Below are 17,500 nucleotides of genomic sequence, written 5' to 3' on the forward strand. Positions count from 1 at the left end.
GTCACCAGGGACGTGTTTGTAATCCCTTTTTTTTTCTTAATATAATTCTATTCCTAAATCGATGTTGTGGCACCAAGCTTGTCAGCTAGCTACTTTTTTCTTAGAGTTTGGGAAACTTATTATGATGGTTATTAAAATGATTTGAGTAGAGATAATAAATAATCTTAGCCAGCAGTTTCCAGTTTTAGCTGGTGCTAAATATTGATTTAAGTCAGAATGTGACAGAAAACATTCTAAAATAAATATTTTGCAGTTTTTTTTATGTAGAGGGAGTCTCTATGGTTCAATTATAATGCAGTATGTTGTGCCACCAAAGATAAAAGCATCTAAAATCAAATCTCTTTCAAAGAATTAAAAGTATTCTTAAATTGGAGAATTTTCCTAAACATTAAAAATGTGTGTTTTATGTGGCCATCTCCTTTAGGATTTGAATTTATTTAGCTCAGTTTTGTTCAGTTTTGTATTGTATTATATAACACATGGTTAAATGCTAAGCATCGAAGCCTAAAACTTCACTATGGTGTAAAAGATCCTATAGTTAAGTAAACTATCAGTCTGCTCTAGTGTGTTGTCATGTCAAGTACACTTTAGCTCTTTGACAGTGGGGGCCTTTTAAAGACTATAGCTACGCTGTGTGCATCGGGGTATTGTGTGGCAAGGAGAGCACATCATTTTTGATGAAGCTTGTTTTGTAGAACAGCCAAGTGCCTTCTGGAGAAACAGCCGCAAGATAAGGAGCTATTGCAGTTAGTGGGAATGAACTTGAAATGGTGAGGACTAAAGAGCGATGGAGCAGTGGTTAAGCATCAGCTGTGTGACCATCGAATGCCAATTACTTATGGTGTTGCAGAGAAGCCCAGTGCACTATGCTGTACCTATTATAATATTGGTCTGGCTCTATGTTACAGATCAACAGTAAACCTTTAATTACTTAAAATCAGAACAGGGCATTTAAGTAGCAAAATGTCAGTGAGAATTGAAGAATCATAAATCAACACTTTTTTTGCATTCTATAAAGATAAAGCCAATACCTGATAATGTGTGTGACTAAAATGTGTTATGTCCGATGTGTTCATACAAGGTACAGTTGGTTACTGAATAAGTTCAAGAGCAATCAATTAAATTTAATACATTTAAGCAAACTTTTCTTAATGAAGTCACATGCAATACTGTGCATGGGTGGAGCAACACAAAGTTGTAACAAGGTTGAACACTCACTGCAATAAAATCTTTAAATGGTGTTATTGTTCATGGTCATGGAGATACAAGAGGACCTCTTCATTCCAGCCAATTTAAACAACAGTCTGTTCCTCTAACTACAGCCAAAGATGAGCAGCTAATGAGTGAAATCAGCATGTGATGTCTGATTGGAATAAGGCCCTGCGATTTTTTTTTTTGTGTCTCTGTGGCACATGGCTGAGGATATTAATGTAGTTTGCAAGCAGGATAGACGGCAACTGTGTTCAAATGTCATGAATAGCAAGCAGCTACCTTTTATTGAGTTGCACTGGATTAACACTCAAAATCTCTACCAGCTCAATCTTTAATTGCTGATCCCAACTTAAACCACTGAAACAAATGAGGATTTAATGCATTTGTAGGCTCAAAGTAGAAAGGTGGACATAATCAAGGATTATTTCTTTAGAAATTAGACTAAGAGAGCCACGAAAGAGTGAAGAGCATATGATGATGACGGCTGTACCATTGGGGGTTGGATTCTGTTTGGGAGCAAGATTTCAAGTTTGAATGGTGGTCAGTAAAAGTAAAAGGATACAGATACAGTATGGTGTGACGACAAGAAAAAGTATTACTATCATTACTTTAGGACACTATTTGAGATGTTTCTGACATTTTTTTTTACCCTTTTAATCACGGCCTATGCCAGCACAAAGAGTCGTAACCATCATTTCATATCTTGCGTTTTCACATTTTACTGTTGTGTACCCGAGCCATTTCACTGAAAATGTACATTTTGTTTTTTTCCAAAGAGAGACTGCTTCGTCTAGATTGTGAGGAGAGACGCAAGGAGTATCGTCGTCAAGACTTTATTTCTGTGGACAAGATTCCATCCTGGAGAGAGGAAAACCGAGGTGAGAGAGAGAGAGAGACGTTTCATTTTTAATATTTGGCCTATTTCTGTGCCTTAATCCACATTTTCAAATAAACTACACTCCATGCCTGGTCTGTTGAAGAGAAGTTAAGTGGCCAAATAAGGCTAATATTAATGTCAGATCTGGCTTCAATGGATGTAACGTAATTCCAATATTTACCATGAAAATGAACACAGAGGACATAAGGGAGAGTACTGTCAAAATAAAGCATAAGATCAACTTTTGGACAAATGGAATCCTTTTGTCCAAAAGTTGATCTTAAATAAAAGTTGATCTTGTATAGTGATTTTATAAAAACTTTGAATGCAGGACACCTTCAGAAAATCATGCATTCAAATTGATGAGTTCTGTTCCAATGCTGGTAGTTCATGTATGACATTTGCTGTAGTATTTTCTTCTGCATTCAATTAAATGTAAACGAATGTAATGACTTCATATTATTATTATTATTATAGGCTCTTATTGAATTCCTTGTCTCAACTTGTGGTGTAGGTACTCGACAAAGTAGTTTTAATAATGCTTCGTTGGCTTGCCTGCAAAATACACACATAAATCACCATTTAGGAGTTTGCAAATTTAAATGTGCTGTATTAGTGAAAAACACTATCTGGACTGTATGTATTGTAATGGATTTATTCTTTAATTCTCTACCACTTTATCCTCCACATGAGGGTTGCCAGGTTGGAGCCAGTCCCAGCTGACATAGGAGAAAGGCGGGGTACACTCAGGTCGTCAATCCAGTCCATCACAGAGCCAACATACAGAAACAAACAACCATTTATGCTCACACTCACACCTACGATCAATTTAGAGAATCTAATTAATCCCTGCATGTTTTTGGACTGTGGGAGGACACTGGAGAACCTGGAGAGAACATGCACCACCACCATATGTTTTTTCAGGAAGCTATTGAAAGAAGAGAACAAGTTCATCATGACCAGTGTAATTCAACAACTGAAAAGCATTTTTTTGTTTTTGTTTTTTAGCCAATGACAAAGAGGAAGGAAAAGAGCTGACGGGTGGAGGAGGATTGACTGACAAAGTGTCTCTCTACAAAGGAGATATCACTGTGTTGGAGGTGGATGCCATCGTCAATGCTGGTAAGGATTTTGGCTGATTCTCTATTTGCTGCTTCAAGGCAGTCGAGCTGTCAAGTTGTCCTTGGCTGCCCTCTACTGGTAAGATTTGGAAAGTGCTGGTTCATGAGGAATAGGACAAATAATGACTTGAGTTAAATGTTAAACTGATTTAGATTAATGTTAAGCTAAACATGAGGTCTTGTTTTAATTAGGGTTGATAATTAAATTGTTTTAAATTTGCCGTTCCACCTCTTTGGTCTACCCTGTGTGTGTGTGTAGAGTATAAGGTTGATGAATGGATTCATTTTAATTTGGTTCTGTTCATCAATTGTATGTTTGCTTTAGTGACTGCTGGTGACATGCAAAGTTGCTGTCTGGTTAAAGTTGGCAAATATCTCAATATATAGAAGGAGGGATATGACACAGAGATTTGTGCTACTGTTATGTAATTTTCTGCAGTTGGATCACAACCTACACACACAGTCAGAGGTGGTAAAATACTGTTTTACCTTTCGCCTCTGTGGCATATTCTCAAGACCATTTTGCAGCTACTGGATAGATTTGATAATCCCAGATCAAAGCTGCAATAAATCTATACACTCGCATTATATTTATACTCATGCATATTTCTGCTCTCTGCAGTTGTTTTGTGACTTACTTTCTCATGGAGTATTTTAAAATGCACAGAAACTAATTTCAGTCTGCTGTCGGTATGCATCTTGTGTGAAATCAAGGCACTGTAATTTAAGCGAGATTAATAGATGTGCCAAGCAGACAGTTCTGTTGATTTTGGCTTCTGGATTCAATCAATTATCTAAATACGCAGCCTGCTGTGGATTGGATAACTTGCCTTTCTGAATTTTCAGCATCACATAAAAGAGAAAGATGTTGTGCAGTACACCTAACAAGCACCTGGTACACCTACATGTCATGGCAGTTGTCTTGCTTTATTGACATTTTTACCTTTTTATGAATAAAGCACTTGTAGTAGTTATTGTGCCATGTGTTTGTTGTTTGTCTTGAGTTTTGTGATCAATCAGTCTGTTATCACTGAAGTCACTATTCCAATCATGGCAAGAGCGCTTGTTATACTATGTGGCAGGCCTGAAACCTCCTCGATTGCTTTTATATCCATTTTATTGCAGGCATATGCAGGTATAAATCCACACCCTTTCATGTCAATACTTTAAATCAAGGTTGAGGCAGTTGTTAAGGCAATTGTTTCTGTTGTGTTATAAGAGAAATTGGCATATAAGAATGGAAAGTAGGTTCAGGACGGAACATTTGGTTTTAAATAGTTGAATACTATTGTAGCAACGCCAAGCACTTCAGCTGTTAATGCTGCCAGACTTCCCATCTCTGATTCAGCTACAGTTCATATTAACCAGTGGGCAATTTGTTCTGTTTAGCAGTCTGTCGGTGGGTCTAAAGGATGGAAAGAAATGCTAAAGCTCCTGATGTAATTTTCAGAAGGTCCCAGCAGTTGGCTCACATTAATTCTTGCATTCATCAAATTCATTGAAACATCTATTTTTTTGTTCAGGGGAAAATCAAATGAACTCAAAACAGATTTGAATGTGATGGTTCACTTTGTTAGTTTTACTGAAATACAATATGATGTTTTGCAAAAACCTTGAGGGTTTGGGTAGCTCTTCTCATTGTCATGCTTTCTGGCCATTGCTATCAAAAGACTGATTTTACAGAATGGAGCTGTGTCAATTATGTAAAATATTAATGGTTAAATAGGCAGGACACACTTTGGCTGTAGTGTCTGCCATTCAATTCTTTGTGATCAACATAGTCCAAGCTGCATGTGAACAAACATGGATGAGATCTTTGGACAGTTTGTTTCCTATATTCACTGCTTAAAATCTTTAGCCTGCAGTACTTCCATTGTCTCATGCTGTTTTTCATTTAGTGCATGAAGTGTGGGGGAAAGAAGCATTAGACTTTAGGTTAAACTGTTAAACACAGAGGGCATGGATTATTATTGTACATATTTTAGGTCAATGTTACGGTTGGTGAGCCAAACACACTTTCCAATTTGTGCAACACAAGTTTTGTCATGACACTAGCGGTATGCTACTGCAGGAGAAATGTCTTTACTTTTAGGTGAACGTGGACAGATTGGTACTGCTGTTATGGTGGCTGCCTGTAGCTTTTAGAGGGTGTCAAGTTACTTTATGTCCTCCATTAAAGTTTAATTATTAGGCTCATTGAGTTTTTAATTCTTCCTTAATTCTGTTTGACTGGAGGTTGGACAGGAGGTGCTCAAACTGTCACCTGGGTGAGATGTTGGAGAGGGGGCAGGACAGGAGCTGTGATGACAGTCGGTGAACTGCTGGGTTGGAGAGCAGCATGGCCATATCACGAGGTGGCGCTTTGGCTGCAGCATTCATAGCAGCAGATGGTTTAACTCGACTCACTGTTCAGAATGAGCTTGTTCTGTTCTGTCACTACTCTGCATTTACTGTTAGAGCCTCTGTGCTCATGTACCCTTTCTCTAAAAGTTTGGAAAGGAGAAGGCAACCGGAAAACTGTAACTGTTTGATTCCCTATGGAATACTTTGTGCCTAGATTCTTGTTCAGGGTACATTATTCTCTTTTGTATAATAGCTGCATAAGATGTATATTAATTACGTAAATGCAACCGTTTTGACAAACACTTTTCTTGATTACTAATTCATCAGCTCTAGTAACCAGGTTTTTTTTTGCAAACAGACTTTTATTGGACGGATGAATGGAAAGAGATGCGATTCATTGGAAATTGCAGGGTTGCAATGGCCAACGCAACATAATGTCTTCCATTTACTTTGTCTTTTTGTGTGGACTGGAGTTCATGCAAGTGTCACCATGAGGTTGTTAAGATGGCAGTGAGAAGTGGAGGGGACTTTTCTAATCGTGATGACTGTGATATTTATGCAGATCAGTTGCCAATCCATTACCGACTGTTAACCTCTCCCACCTTTCTGTATTAGATCATTTTTTACTGGAGTCAATTCATTGTGCACACGGAATCTGATTATGTACACTATAAAAGTCCTGAAGTGGTTTAGATGAGTGTGAGGAATGCAATTGGTATTCAGTTGAATGATGTCACTTCTGCTGTAGTCATCATGGGTTTGGTGAGAGTGATGACCCTTGGTGAGCAGAATACCACCGTCCAATGGAGATTGATGGATATGATTAGATTTTTTTCTTCAATATTCTGTTTATTCAGAAAATATTTGCCCAAGGGCATACATGCAGCATGGTTTACATTTATGTTAAGTCATGCATTATTGTCCAGGTCAGATCACTACATATCCTGGTCCAGTCAATACTGATTTAGAATACAAGAGTTAATGTAAAATTATACATTTTGTTGGTGATGTTAGTCGTCATAAAGTGGAAAGTGAAATCCACCACTGCAAAGCAGAAGGCTTTTCAGTATGAAAACATTTTGTATCGTTTTTATTGTCTTCCTCAGCTCTTGGTCCAAATAACAGGCTTTTGATCATTCCTCTTTCTAACATTAAGATGCTTTTAATTGTCTTGCGATAGTTGACAACATAGTCTCTCTTTTTTTTCTACTTTGTGAAAGCCACTGCTCACTTGTGAAATTGATTTGCTGTTGATCCTCTGTAATCCTCAGTTTATCTCATCAGTGTAAAACATTGTTTGGCTGTTGGGAATTGTTTTTTTTTTTTTTTTAACTCAAAAGTTGTAGTGACCAAGACCTGACTGTGGCTGGACATTTTATTTCCCACTGTGATTGATAAAGATGTTTGCTTTTGCCTCCTATTGTTTGGGAATCTTGTCAGCACAGACTCCTCATTTGATTTTCTGTAAGGCCATTGATGTGCGGCACAACACACTCGGCCCCTGGAGAGTCTGGCTCGATGGGTGCATTTGTTTCTCGGCAGATTGACACCCTGTGCTATAACCTACCTGAGTGATGGCGCCATGCTCCCAGTGATATGACTGCAATTCAGACTATTGTATGAAAACAGGGAACACACACTACACTATGCTTTTTGCCCCCTTTTTTTTTTTTTTTTTTTTACTTAAACCTATATTAAAGTAGTATATTAAAAACCATTGCAGAGAACTATAACTTCTTGAGCAAACTTGTGATTGTTGCACTATATATATCACAAAGAATGAAAATCAGTGCTTGAGAGAACTTGCTGCTCTGTTGAACAGTGAAATGACTTCAGTGAGTGGCTTGCTTTGGGTCCTGCACTAAAAAGTCCAGTTAATCGTATCAGTTCTGTGAGTGATACAGGACGAGGACAGAGGTTTCCCCTGCTATAAGGGTGTATATGTGAACTGAGGTGACAAAGCTGTTGAAGTGCCTCCTCTCTGTTCGATTTAAGCTTGATTCCTCTCCTCCCATCGTCCAGATTGTGAGCAGCCTGGCGGCACATATCGGTGTGTAGTCAATGCATGAGTTGATTACCTAAATCCCTTTAGCCCATGTCATGCCAGCATGACCGAATGGAAACACTTTTTTACAAGATGTGACTAATGGAAAGTAACCATGGGGTGTTCTTGGGGTGTTGTCTGTGCGTATTTATATGGTACTTATATGGGAAAATGTTTCCTATTGCTTAGATGACGAATGGTACAACTTTATTGACTGTTTGGAAGAGTAACCCTCCCATTCTTTTACAATGACAAAAAAATGTACCCAGCTTAACCCTGGCTCTCTATACAATGCTCTTACGTATGTAAAAAAATACCACACACTGCCTAACAAAGCTATTTTTGTGCACGGGAAACTGAGAAATCATCATTTCTCATAAAGGGGCTTGTCATTCAGGTCAGGTCCTCACTGGTCTACCTGATTGGCAGAGATGTTCATTGTTGTCAAGGTCAGAAAGTTGCCTTTTCCTTTTGTGTTTGTCTTCCTGCCCCCTTCTATTTCAGCTTCCCCTCCTTGACCTTGACACTATAATTTCTAAACGCCCTGCCTTACGCTGCACACGCCAGATCCCATTCATCAGGCCTGTGAGTAATTGTGAGGGCATTCAGAGACGATGCCTCTCACCAGATTCTCCTGTCTTTTGTTTTGTAGAAGTCGATGATGATCTTTGATACTAGATATAATTGTAGAAGGCATTTATAAAACATCGGAAGGAAGATAAGTATAATTAATCTACTTTCTTTACGATGAAAGTGAACTGATTTGCAGTCTAAAGGTTGTAGGTTTGATCCCTGGACTACATGCTGTTGTGTCCCTGGGCAAGACACTTGACCTTATGTGGCTCTTAACAGTTGTGTTAGAATGTGAGTGGGTGTGATGGAAAAAGCGCTGCACATACAGTAGATGTGGAGTTTGAGTGAATGGGTGTGAATGGAAAAAAGCTGTAGTATAAAACAGCTTTGAGTTGTCATCAAATCTATTAAAGCTACATAAATATAGACTTATTGCTGTTTGCCATATTGAAGGTCATTCCAACTCCAATTTAGTGGACAAATGTGGCTGTAAAAATGCTATGGCTACAATCTAATCAAAATATAAGTACAACAAAATATCGTGTTGATAGGATGAAAATGTAGTGATGACATTTTATATATACCAAAAGATCAAAGTCCAACTTTGCAGAGATATCGTACAACTGCAAAACAACTTTCTGCACATTATGAAACACCTTTGGAAGCAAAGAGGTGGTGGTGGCAGATTTATTTCACATTTGGTAGGATACTGAATTGATCGCACAAATCCAGGACGTCCACCTTGAAACTGTGATGACTGAAGATATTTAGTGCCTCTGGGTTAAATGTGTCCCATCCACATTTTAGATATTGTAGCTTCTTGTAGCTTATTGCATAGACGATAGACTATTTAGAGCAAATAGACAAACACCAAAACACTGATTAACAAATTCAAGTCAAATGGGTATTTTACATTACAAATAAAATGGTAAGATTTAGTCTTAATTGTCTTGTTGTTAATAGTCTTAATATATAAATTATATATACATTTTTTACAACTGTTACTGTTACTGACTGAAAATATAAATAAGTAAGGTGGTATTTTTTACTTTTTAGTTAGAGAATAAAGGTCAGAGTCATCACCAGAAATATTTGTTTATAAAAACACATTTGCAGAATTAATACAATCCTGTAATATGATTACAGAATGAGGTGTGTGTGTGTAAGTTTAAGCTTACAATCTCCACAACCAGATGGATACAGTAAATAAATCTTTCATTTAAAAATTATATAACATGCAGACCTCCAGATGAGTGAATTAAATGCTCAAAAAGCTATTGTGTGTATTGACCTGTTGGGGGCACTGTGGCTCCATGTAATTATCACTCACATCTCAAAGTTTGAGAAGTAGGCTGACTGAGCTGGCTCTACATTTGAGATGGATAAATCCTGCTTTTCTGCTCCTCCTTTCATAAATGCACTTTTTTTTTTTTTTTTTTTTTTTTTTTAAATTGCACGTGAAAAAATATTTTAAAATAAAGAGGATGCTGATTTTGGAGCTTACTACAAGGTTTGAGATGCTGCAGTGTTATCTTATTGTTAGCTTAGAATGCATGAGAGTGTGGATGTGCTTCAGTTTTAGTTGAGTTGAAATGAGGCGATGCAGCATGTGTGAAGTTGTATGCATAAAAGAGGAAGTGCGTTCCTTTTGTGGGGAAATGCTTGGTGGGACTTGCTGTCAGCTGAGAGACTGAAGCCTAGACGGTGTGCTCTGGGCAGTGTGTTGTCAGCAGGCAATTCCATGGTCTTCACAATGCCTCACTCTGAACGTCAGTTAATTTGCCATGTTTTTGTTCACCAAATGTTTTCTTCGCCTCTCTAATTTCACTTATACTTTGTGTCTGTTTATCTCTAGTCTTTCAAGTACTGTAAACCTGTGCAGCAACAATAAACAAATGCAAGGCATGTACACAGAGAGCCCAGGAAAGTGTGCACCTTAGCAGAAATACTGATGATCTCCTCTGTTATATGCCCGCAGTGGCAAGGTTTTCTATAATGGGTTTCAATGTATAATGGCTATAGGTAATGGTACAAGTAATGAACAACATAATGGTACAAGTAAGTAAAGAAATATAAAACACATATTTTGCCAAGTGCATTTTCCTTGAGGGAAGCAATGTTCTTTCATTTGATACGATGTAAAATAAATCCATACATGTGGAATATGCAGTTGTGTTGTGGGATTAAAATCATTTGTTGTAGTGTTGCTGTATTTAAGTCTCCATCACTTAGAATGTTACTTCATGTCCTCACCACTATTTTCCTGAGAGCAATTTAGAAAAGTCACTCCATACGGAGGCCTCTAAGCAAATGAAATGAAAGACTAAATGAAAATACAAATCCTATAACTTGGGGCAGTTCACATAATGTTTAGGAGCATTCAATTTGGTCTCAAAGCTGAAGAATCAGGGCCTTTCTAGCATTCAGCTGGCCATTTTGATTGCATTCATGTTTCTCTCCCAGCTTTAAAAGTTTCACTTAAGAGTAATTCTCAAAGGAATATGGCACTGTTATATTTCCAGAAGCTTATTCACAAGTCCTTCTGAGGCATATGTTTACTTCTAACTAAACAATTAGGGAACAAACACTAAGTGGAGATGCCATTTTGCTACAAAATGTGATGGAAGAGTTAACTGGAAGTACCCAAGCATGAAGTTAAAATTTTGGCAGTGCAAGTAGTTGATGATAATCAGAAGTCATATGATTATATGGCTAATTTCAAACTTAACATTTTTGTTGCGCAATATTGCCTCTTGCTCAATGTAACCTATTGGCTTAAAGATTCTTGTCTTTTTTCAAACAAAGTACTACTTGTTTTTACTGACAGAAGTTGTTTATTTTTTTATTCCAGCACCACATAACAAATGCATTATATTGTGAAAGTTCATTATGTCTTCTGATGTGATACATTAGGCTGCGTTTTATACTAAAAGGTAGGATTTGACAAGGTCCTACACTTCAGGAGGATCAGGTTGGTTTCCAGTTCGTGTAGCACGAAGCAACTTGTGATATTTCGAATCCCCCTGGATTGGAAGCTAGTCCATCGCACAGTACTTTCCCAAAGCATCCATTTATGCTGAATAAGTAGAGAGAGTGTAGGCACCAATTTTTCCCATCTTTGGTATGATGCAGCTAGGGATTGAAATGCTGATCCTCCACTACAGAGGTGACCACTCACCATTGAGCTAGCTGGGTGGTAAATTTGAAACTAATGGTGCTTTTCCGTTATACTGTTCTAGCACTACTCGGCTCGGCTCGGCTTGACTCGGCTCTACTAGTTTTTTTGTTTGCTTTTCCATCAGGGATAGTACCTGATACTTGGTGTTTTTTGGTACCTGCTCTGGAGAGGTTCCAAGCACAATACATTTTATTTATTTATTTATTTATTTATTTTTCTGGGAAACAATCCACTAACTGTCATGGATTACAGTTGCGGTTAAGAAAAATACTGCTGAAATGTCATAAAAGAACAACACAACAACAAAACTTGACTGTCCTGAGGAAAATACATGAACTGTGGTTTTGTGTACATGCTTTTCTACCAAGGGAGACTTGAGTGTGCCTACGTCTCTGACAGTAATGTGCTTCCTGTCAAGACATGAACTCACTGCAGTTTCTTATTGTCTGAAACTTGGTGTTGGAGAATTGGTATGTTGCAGTATGTCGTTGTGATGAACTGATGCTGTTGTAATTGAGCATGCTCCACCTGTTGTGTAGTCATGATGGAAATACTCTAGACAAATGTTCTTACTGACGAATGCTCTCTCTGAGACTAGGTGGCTGCACAGTTGTTACCCGTGTGTATGGAAATAAAGCACTGGCTCGGCATCCTGATGGAGTGGATTTCCCTTCTGTTAACACAAGTGATTGTGTGGTTAGTGTGGGGCTTGTTGAATACAGCTTCATTATAAATACGTTTGTTCAGCAGAATGGTAAAAGGAGCAAGGCTGGGTTCTGGTGAAAGCTGTATGTAAAATGTCTCAGAGATATGACTCTCATTAGGTATGATGGAGTTATTGTTTTGACAGGCCTTCCAGCTTGCAACTCGGTGCGTGATTGAACTACTCTACTAACAATAAGTACTAAGGAACTTTCAAGAACCAAATAAGATTTCAAGAACCAAAACCTATTTGGGCTCATGTATGATGAAATGATCTTGATACTGTTGTGTTGACTGCATTGCAGCAAGTTCCATATAGGATTTTATTTCTTCATTTGGCCATTTCAGATTGCTATCAGGGTAGCAAAGCCTTGCATACTGAGGATATTCAGTCAGATATTTGACATTTTATGCTGTGGGCTACTCACTGAAAAGAACAGTGAGATTTAAGGTCGACCAAGAGGTTGGATTCACCTAAATAAAATAATAATATGTGGGAAGGAATTTTCGATAACAGCATAAAAGACGAAGACTTGCCTTGAGTGCCAGTGAAGAGGTGGTTAATGCTACAGGGTTCACAGGGTTGCTTATAGACAAGTTGATGATTTGTTGTGATGTACGGGGGAGAGCAGAGAGACCTGACTTGGAGACAGTGTGACCTCAGACAAACTGGATTTGTTTAACCTCGCTCAGCTGTGGCGCTATAATGGGATGATGGCTTCTGCCATTAGCATGATGAAATGGACAAATAAGTGACTTTAGCGAAACCCATTTAAGTAAGGGGCTGCAATTTGGTGGGCCTTTGATGGTTTGGTTGGCTATAGAAACAATTTAATCTCTTTAATAGAATCTTAGCACACCCCCATGGACAAACAAAGCAGATTAAGGTTCCCAATAAGGAGAAGCCATTCTTTGTGATTGAACAGAATTCCCAATACTGTGGGTGGTATCAGAGTTTTTGTCTGCCATGGTTAGACATGAGATACACTCTCATCACAAAGCCAATCATGCATTTTTTCCCCTACACAGCGATATTGTATCTGTTTTACAAGGAACACCCCACCAGTAGAACAGCAGCACATTGTTAAATAAATGTATGAAGAGAACAATAACAAACGACATGGAGTGAAAGATGGAAAAGAAAAATTGGTATAGCGTAAAGGGTTTGCAGACATACACCATGTCTGCAGAGCACCGTTTATCAAATTTGAATGGCGTTCATGATTTTGGTTCCCCATGATGAAATTAGCGTGATTGACCTATAACGATAAAGCATGCTCAGACTATAGAAGGTCTCCGGCTGTGGAGTGGCTGCTTGTTTGTGCTTCACTCCACCCTCTCCTGCCTGCAGTAGGTTGGAGTCGGAGACAATGGAGCAGTGAAAGAGAGGAGAGAACTCTGTCCAGTCAGTGAGCAGGAGCATGACAAGCAAGCTGATGCTGAGCCGGTGGTGAAAAAGAAAACCCCCCCCCAAAAAAACACGTCTGTATGGGGATATTTTGGATTCAGGTACAGCGTCGACCAAGAAAAGTGCTGTGCATAACTTGCAAAGTTCAAGTCGCGTGGCAACACATCCCCAGAGTAACACATCTCAAAGCCGGGTTACGATCTTGTATCTGTTTTACCCCACCTGTAACCAAAGATAATAATATATGTAGGGAACAATAACAAAACATGGATGGGGTGAGAACTGGGAATCTAAAAATATAAGATGGATTTACACACATAAATTGCATTGTCTGCAGGGCAATGGAATCTCCCAGTACTATAGGCGATATCTGGGTTACTGCATTATTGTTTAGTGATGGTGAAGCTAATTATATCTCAAGTGGCTGAAACTCTCTTGCAAGTTCCTTATCCTTTTTGAGCACTAGGAAGTGTGCCGCCATCTTATTTTTTCTTGCCTCTCCTTCCCTGAGCAAGTGTTGACTGATTTGTAAGACAATAATTTGCTGTAGAAGACGGAAAAAGTAAATATATAACTGTTGTTTTTTTATTTATTGATAGATTATAGATATTATAGAAGTGAGGAGAGAAAATAGGAAGGAGAAGATATAAGACACAGTGGAGAATACTGCATATTTTCAGCAGATTTAATTTCCCATGTTCCATGGATAATCGAGCACCACATGGCTCCAGCCTCCACAGTTCCACAGGGGTTTGAGCCGTGTTGTTGATGAAAAACATCACGTTGCACTTGATGTATGTTTAGTATGGGTGGGTGTCTTAGTGAGTGGAGGGAAAGTCTTTCTAAGTCTTTTTACTTGACTATACATGTACAGTATGTTTATTTATTTTTGTGTCTTTAAACACTTGTATCCTCAATCAAATGATATCTGTTCAGCTTATTAGCCTGAATGGGACACAAGATAAAAGACAGATGGTTTTGTTTTATGTTGTTGGAAAATATAAAATGGGAACTAATTTGGCATGTATCGTCTCATTGCCTGAAAACCTCGATTATACACACACACACACACACACACACACTGCCATCATTGCATCAGTTGCCAATAGCTGTAGCTTTAACAACTCTCTGTCTACCCCATAACAAAAACTCAATTGTAACAAAAACAATTCTTGTTTAGACTTTTTCTTGTCTTTCCCAGCCCACTTTCACAGTCCAGTACCGTTTTCTTTTATACCACAAATGTCATGGCAAAAATCCCTAGTTGTCAAGCTGAAACATAACAATGACAAAGCAGTATTATTATTTTGATATATAAATTGCATCTTAAGTCAATATTTGTGTGAATATCATTGCTGAAATGAGCTTCTGTGCTCGTCTCTGCTGTTTTACAGTGAATGTGACTTAACTGTGTACATATCTATAATAGATAACTGTAGCTCATGGGAGTTAGACTTGAGAGGGTGACATATGGGCTCCTGCATAAGAGGATGGAATGAATTATAAAACATTGTATTCAGTGTTAACTGTTTGCATAACCGCAGTTTGAATGTGGTCGACGACAACAGCCTCATTTTGTGAAACGCAAATATTCAGTGTGCATGCACTGTTCTAATTTTGGGTAGCCACAGTAAAGTACAGCATCACTTGCACACAAGCATAGCTGTAGATACGTCCATGGCCACTTAATTAATCATAAATGCATCCAACTGTTCCATGAAGACTAAAACGGCTTGTATGAGGAAGAGTACACATTTTCAGTACATCATATTTACTAAAAAAACAGAGCAATGTGTTATACATGTAATTGCAGGATGTCATTCGTGCTCATTGTCATCTCACTGTACACTCTGTTTTACCTAATATTTCTGAATTGAAATGATGTAAGAGTTCAAAAAGAAATACAAAACACTGGATAAAATATTATATCTATCTTATGCTAGGCAAATATTCTTTTTTTTTTTACACCTTACCATCTGATGCAAGGCATTGCACAGAGTTACAGAGCAGGTGAACCTATACGGAATAAAGGAGGGCATATCAAACTTGACTTCCCTTTGAGCAGGAAATGGAAATTCTTACTGACATCCTCCCTTTCTTTATCCTTCTTGAGGTGGTCCTGTCATTCTCAAATAGATTTACACGTCACATGCTGTAAGTCTCTTCGACACAGGCTATATAATATCCATGTTTGTGCACTACTGAGAAACCGTGATTGTCAAGAAATATTATAAAGGATATTAAACCATGGAGTCATTTTAAAATCTCTTTTCACTTCCTACTACAGAAATATTGAACAGTTGTGCAGCAGAACTAAGAGTCTAGTTAACAGTCTTGGTGCGTTCAGTAAAATCTCTGCAGTTGTGCTAATTAGGCATTGTAGAGATGCATTTCTGGTACAACACTGATGTCTGTAAATGGGCGGGTATAAGCAAACAATCAAACAATTCTGATTAGACTGCAATGGAATACAACAGCACCTAAAATAATATGGTTGGAAAAACAAGTTGAGTATGTCATACTGAACTGAACATTGTTTAGAAGTGGATAATAAAGCACTGTGTTTGGACTGGGGATGGCACAATGTCACTTTTTTTTGCGACTCGTAATGATTTTTCGCAAACTCAAATTTTGGACTTTTCAAACTATGTAACATATTACTTTGTTGCTGCCCTATGCACCAACCGGTGTAATGGGGATAAGTAACATATATTCCTCTTCCATAAAGAAGAAAAACGGCCTACAACATGGCTCAACTTTGTTGAAAATAGGTTAACCAACAAATGACTCATTATTTGATGTCACTGCGGAATTGTAAGTGTAGCATGGACACTGTAACTTGAGTGATAATGGTTCTATTACACAGGAACACGAGTATGTTAATGGAGAAAAGTTCCGAAAAGAGCTACGGAGTGATTTCCATGTAGAAGACAACTCAATTAACTGTAGGCCAATTAATGCTGCCTGTGCTGGTGAAATTAATGAAGAAGCATGCCAGCACAGACCAGCAGGATAGAAAGAGATGCTAAGGGTCTTGCGGTGTTTTCATTTAATTATTTTACCCTACCCTATTCTTCGTCTAGCCAAAGTATGAAATTTTAATTATTAATAAGCAGAGCATCAAAAGATTCTAACACAAAATGTGTGGTCAAAATGCATGTGATGAAGTAAATTAAACTCTTTTTTTTTTCAAGTTGGGCATTGCCATGCAACATCTGAAAATGGATTGAAGAAGTCAGAGGTGGTTTTAATCAAGGGAGCTTGTGGCGTTGCGCTTCTGTCACATCCATTATTACGAAGCAAACAAAGCCTGTTAGTGAGATGACCAAGGTTGCTGCAACTTCATTCAATTAATTAACACATAACAACAATTGTTTATTGGTGTCGCTTCTCCCTCACCCAGCTTTGCTGTTCGACATGAGTGTGGACTTCCTAGATTTTGTTGGCGTACCTTCCACAGTGCTTCGACATGTAATGGGTGAAGCTAGACAGAGCAGTATGTTGATTGTCAACAGAGAAAGTCACATTTGGGAGACGATTACAAATACAAGGCAATATGTGATATGTGTCGGCGTTCAGCAGTGTTGTAGTCTTCTTAATCGTTCAATTTATTACTGGGCTTTAGTGTGGCCCTGGTATGATAACATGCCATTTACATGACTTACGCAGCTATCACTACCACTAGCCACACTAAAGATTGGTTCAAAGATTTATTTCAGCAATCTACTCAACAGGGAAACATCACCAACGAGGAACAGCATTCTGCTGTTTCAGTTCGGGGAGTGTGGACTTCACAGTGCGAGCTCTCATAAAGTAAATGATAGTCTTTATTTTTTTGAACGCGTTGCTCTGACTGTGGGCCTAACTGAATTAATTACCAATATGACTGCACAGTCTGCTGTTGCTCTCATCTCTTTCTGCTTATATTTCAGTGAAATGTACAGAATCGGTTCACCCTAGCTCTGACAGACACACAGGGACGCACACAACTTTCAAACGGAGGAGGAGATCGCCAGCAAAGGGAAACAAGAACAACAACAGC

At 38.3% G+C, this 17,500-nt stretch overlaps 1 protein-coding gene across 1 annotated transcript in view; it reads left to right on the plus strand.

Moving 5' to 3' along the window:
• macrod2 (mono-ADP ribosylhydrolase 2) overlaps positions 1-17,500 on the plus strand; it is a 390,893-nt gene that overhangs the window by 2,377 nt on the left and 371,016 nt on the right. Inside the window, exons 2-3 of the mRNA XM_083898062.1 lie at positions 1,989-2,090; positions 3,098-3,211. Of these exons, the coding sequence (XP_083754188.1) occupies positions 1,989-2,090; positions 3,098-3,211 (216 nt within the window). The remainder of the gene's footprint in view (positions 1-1,988; positions 2,091-3,097; positions 3,212-17,500) is intronic.

This window comes from Microchirus variegatus, assembly GCF_963457635.1.
Source record: "Microchirus variegatus genome assembly, chromosome: 11".
In the NCBI taxonomy this organism is placed as follows: Eukaryota; Metazoa; Chordata; class Actinopteri; order Pleuronectiformes; family Soleidae; genus Microchirus; species Microchirus variegatus.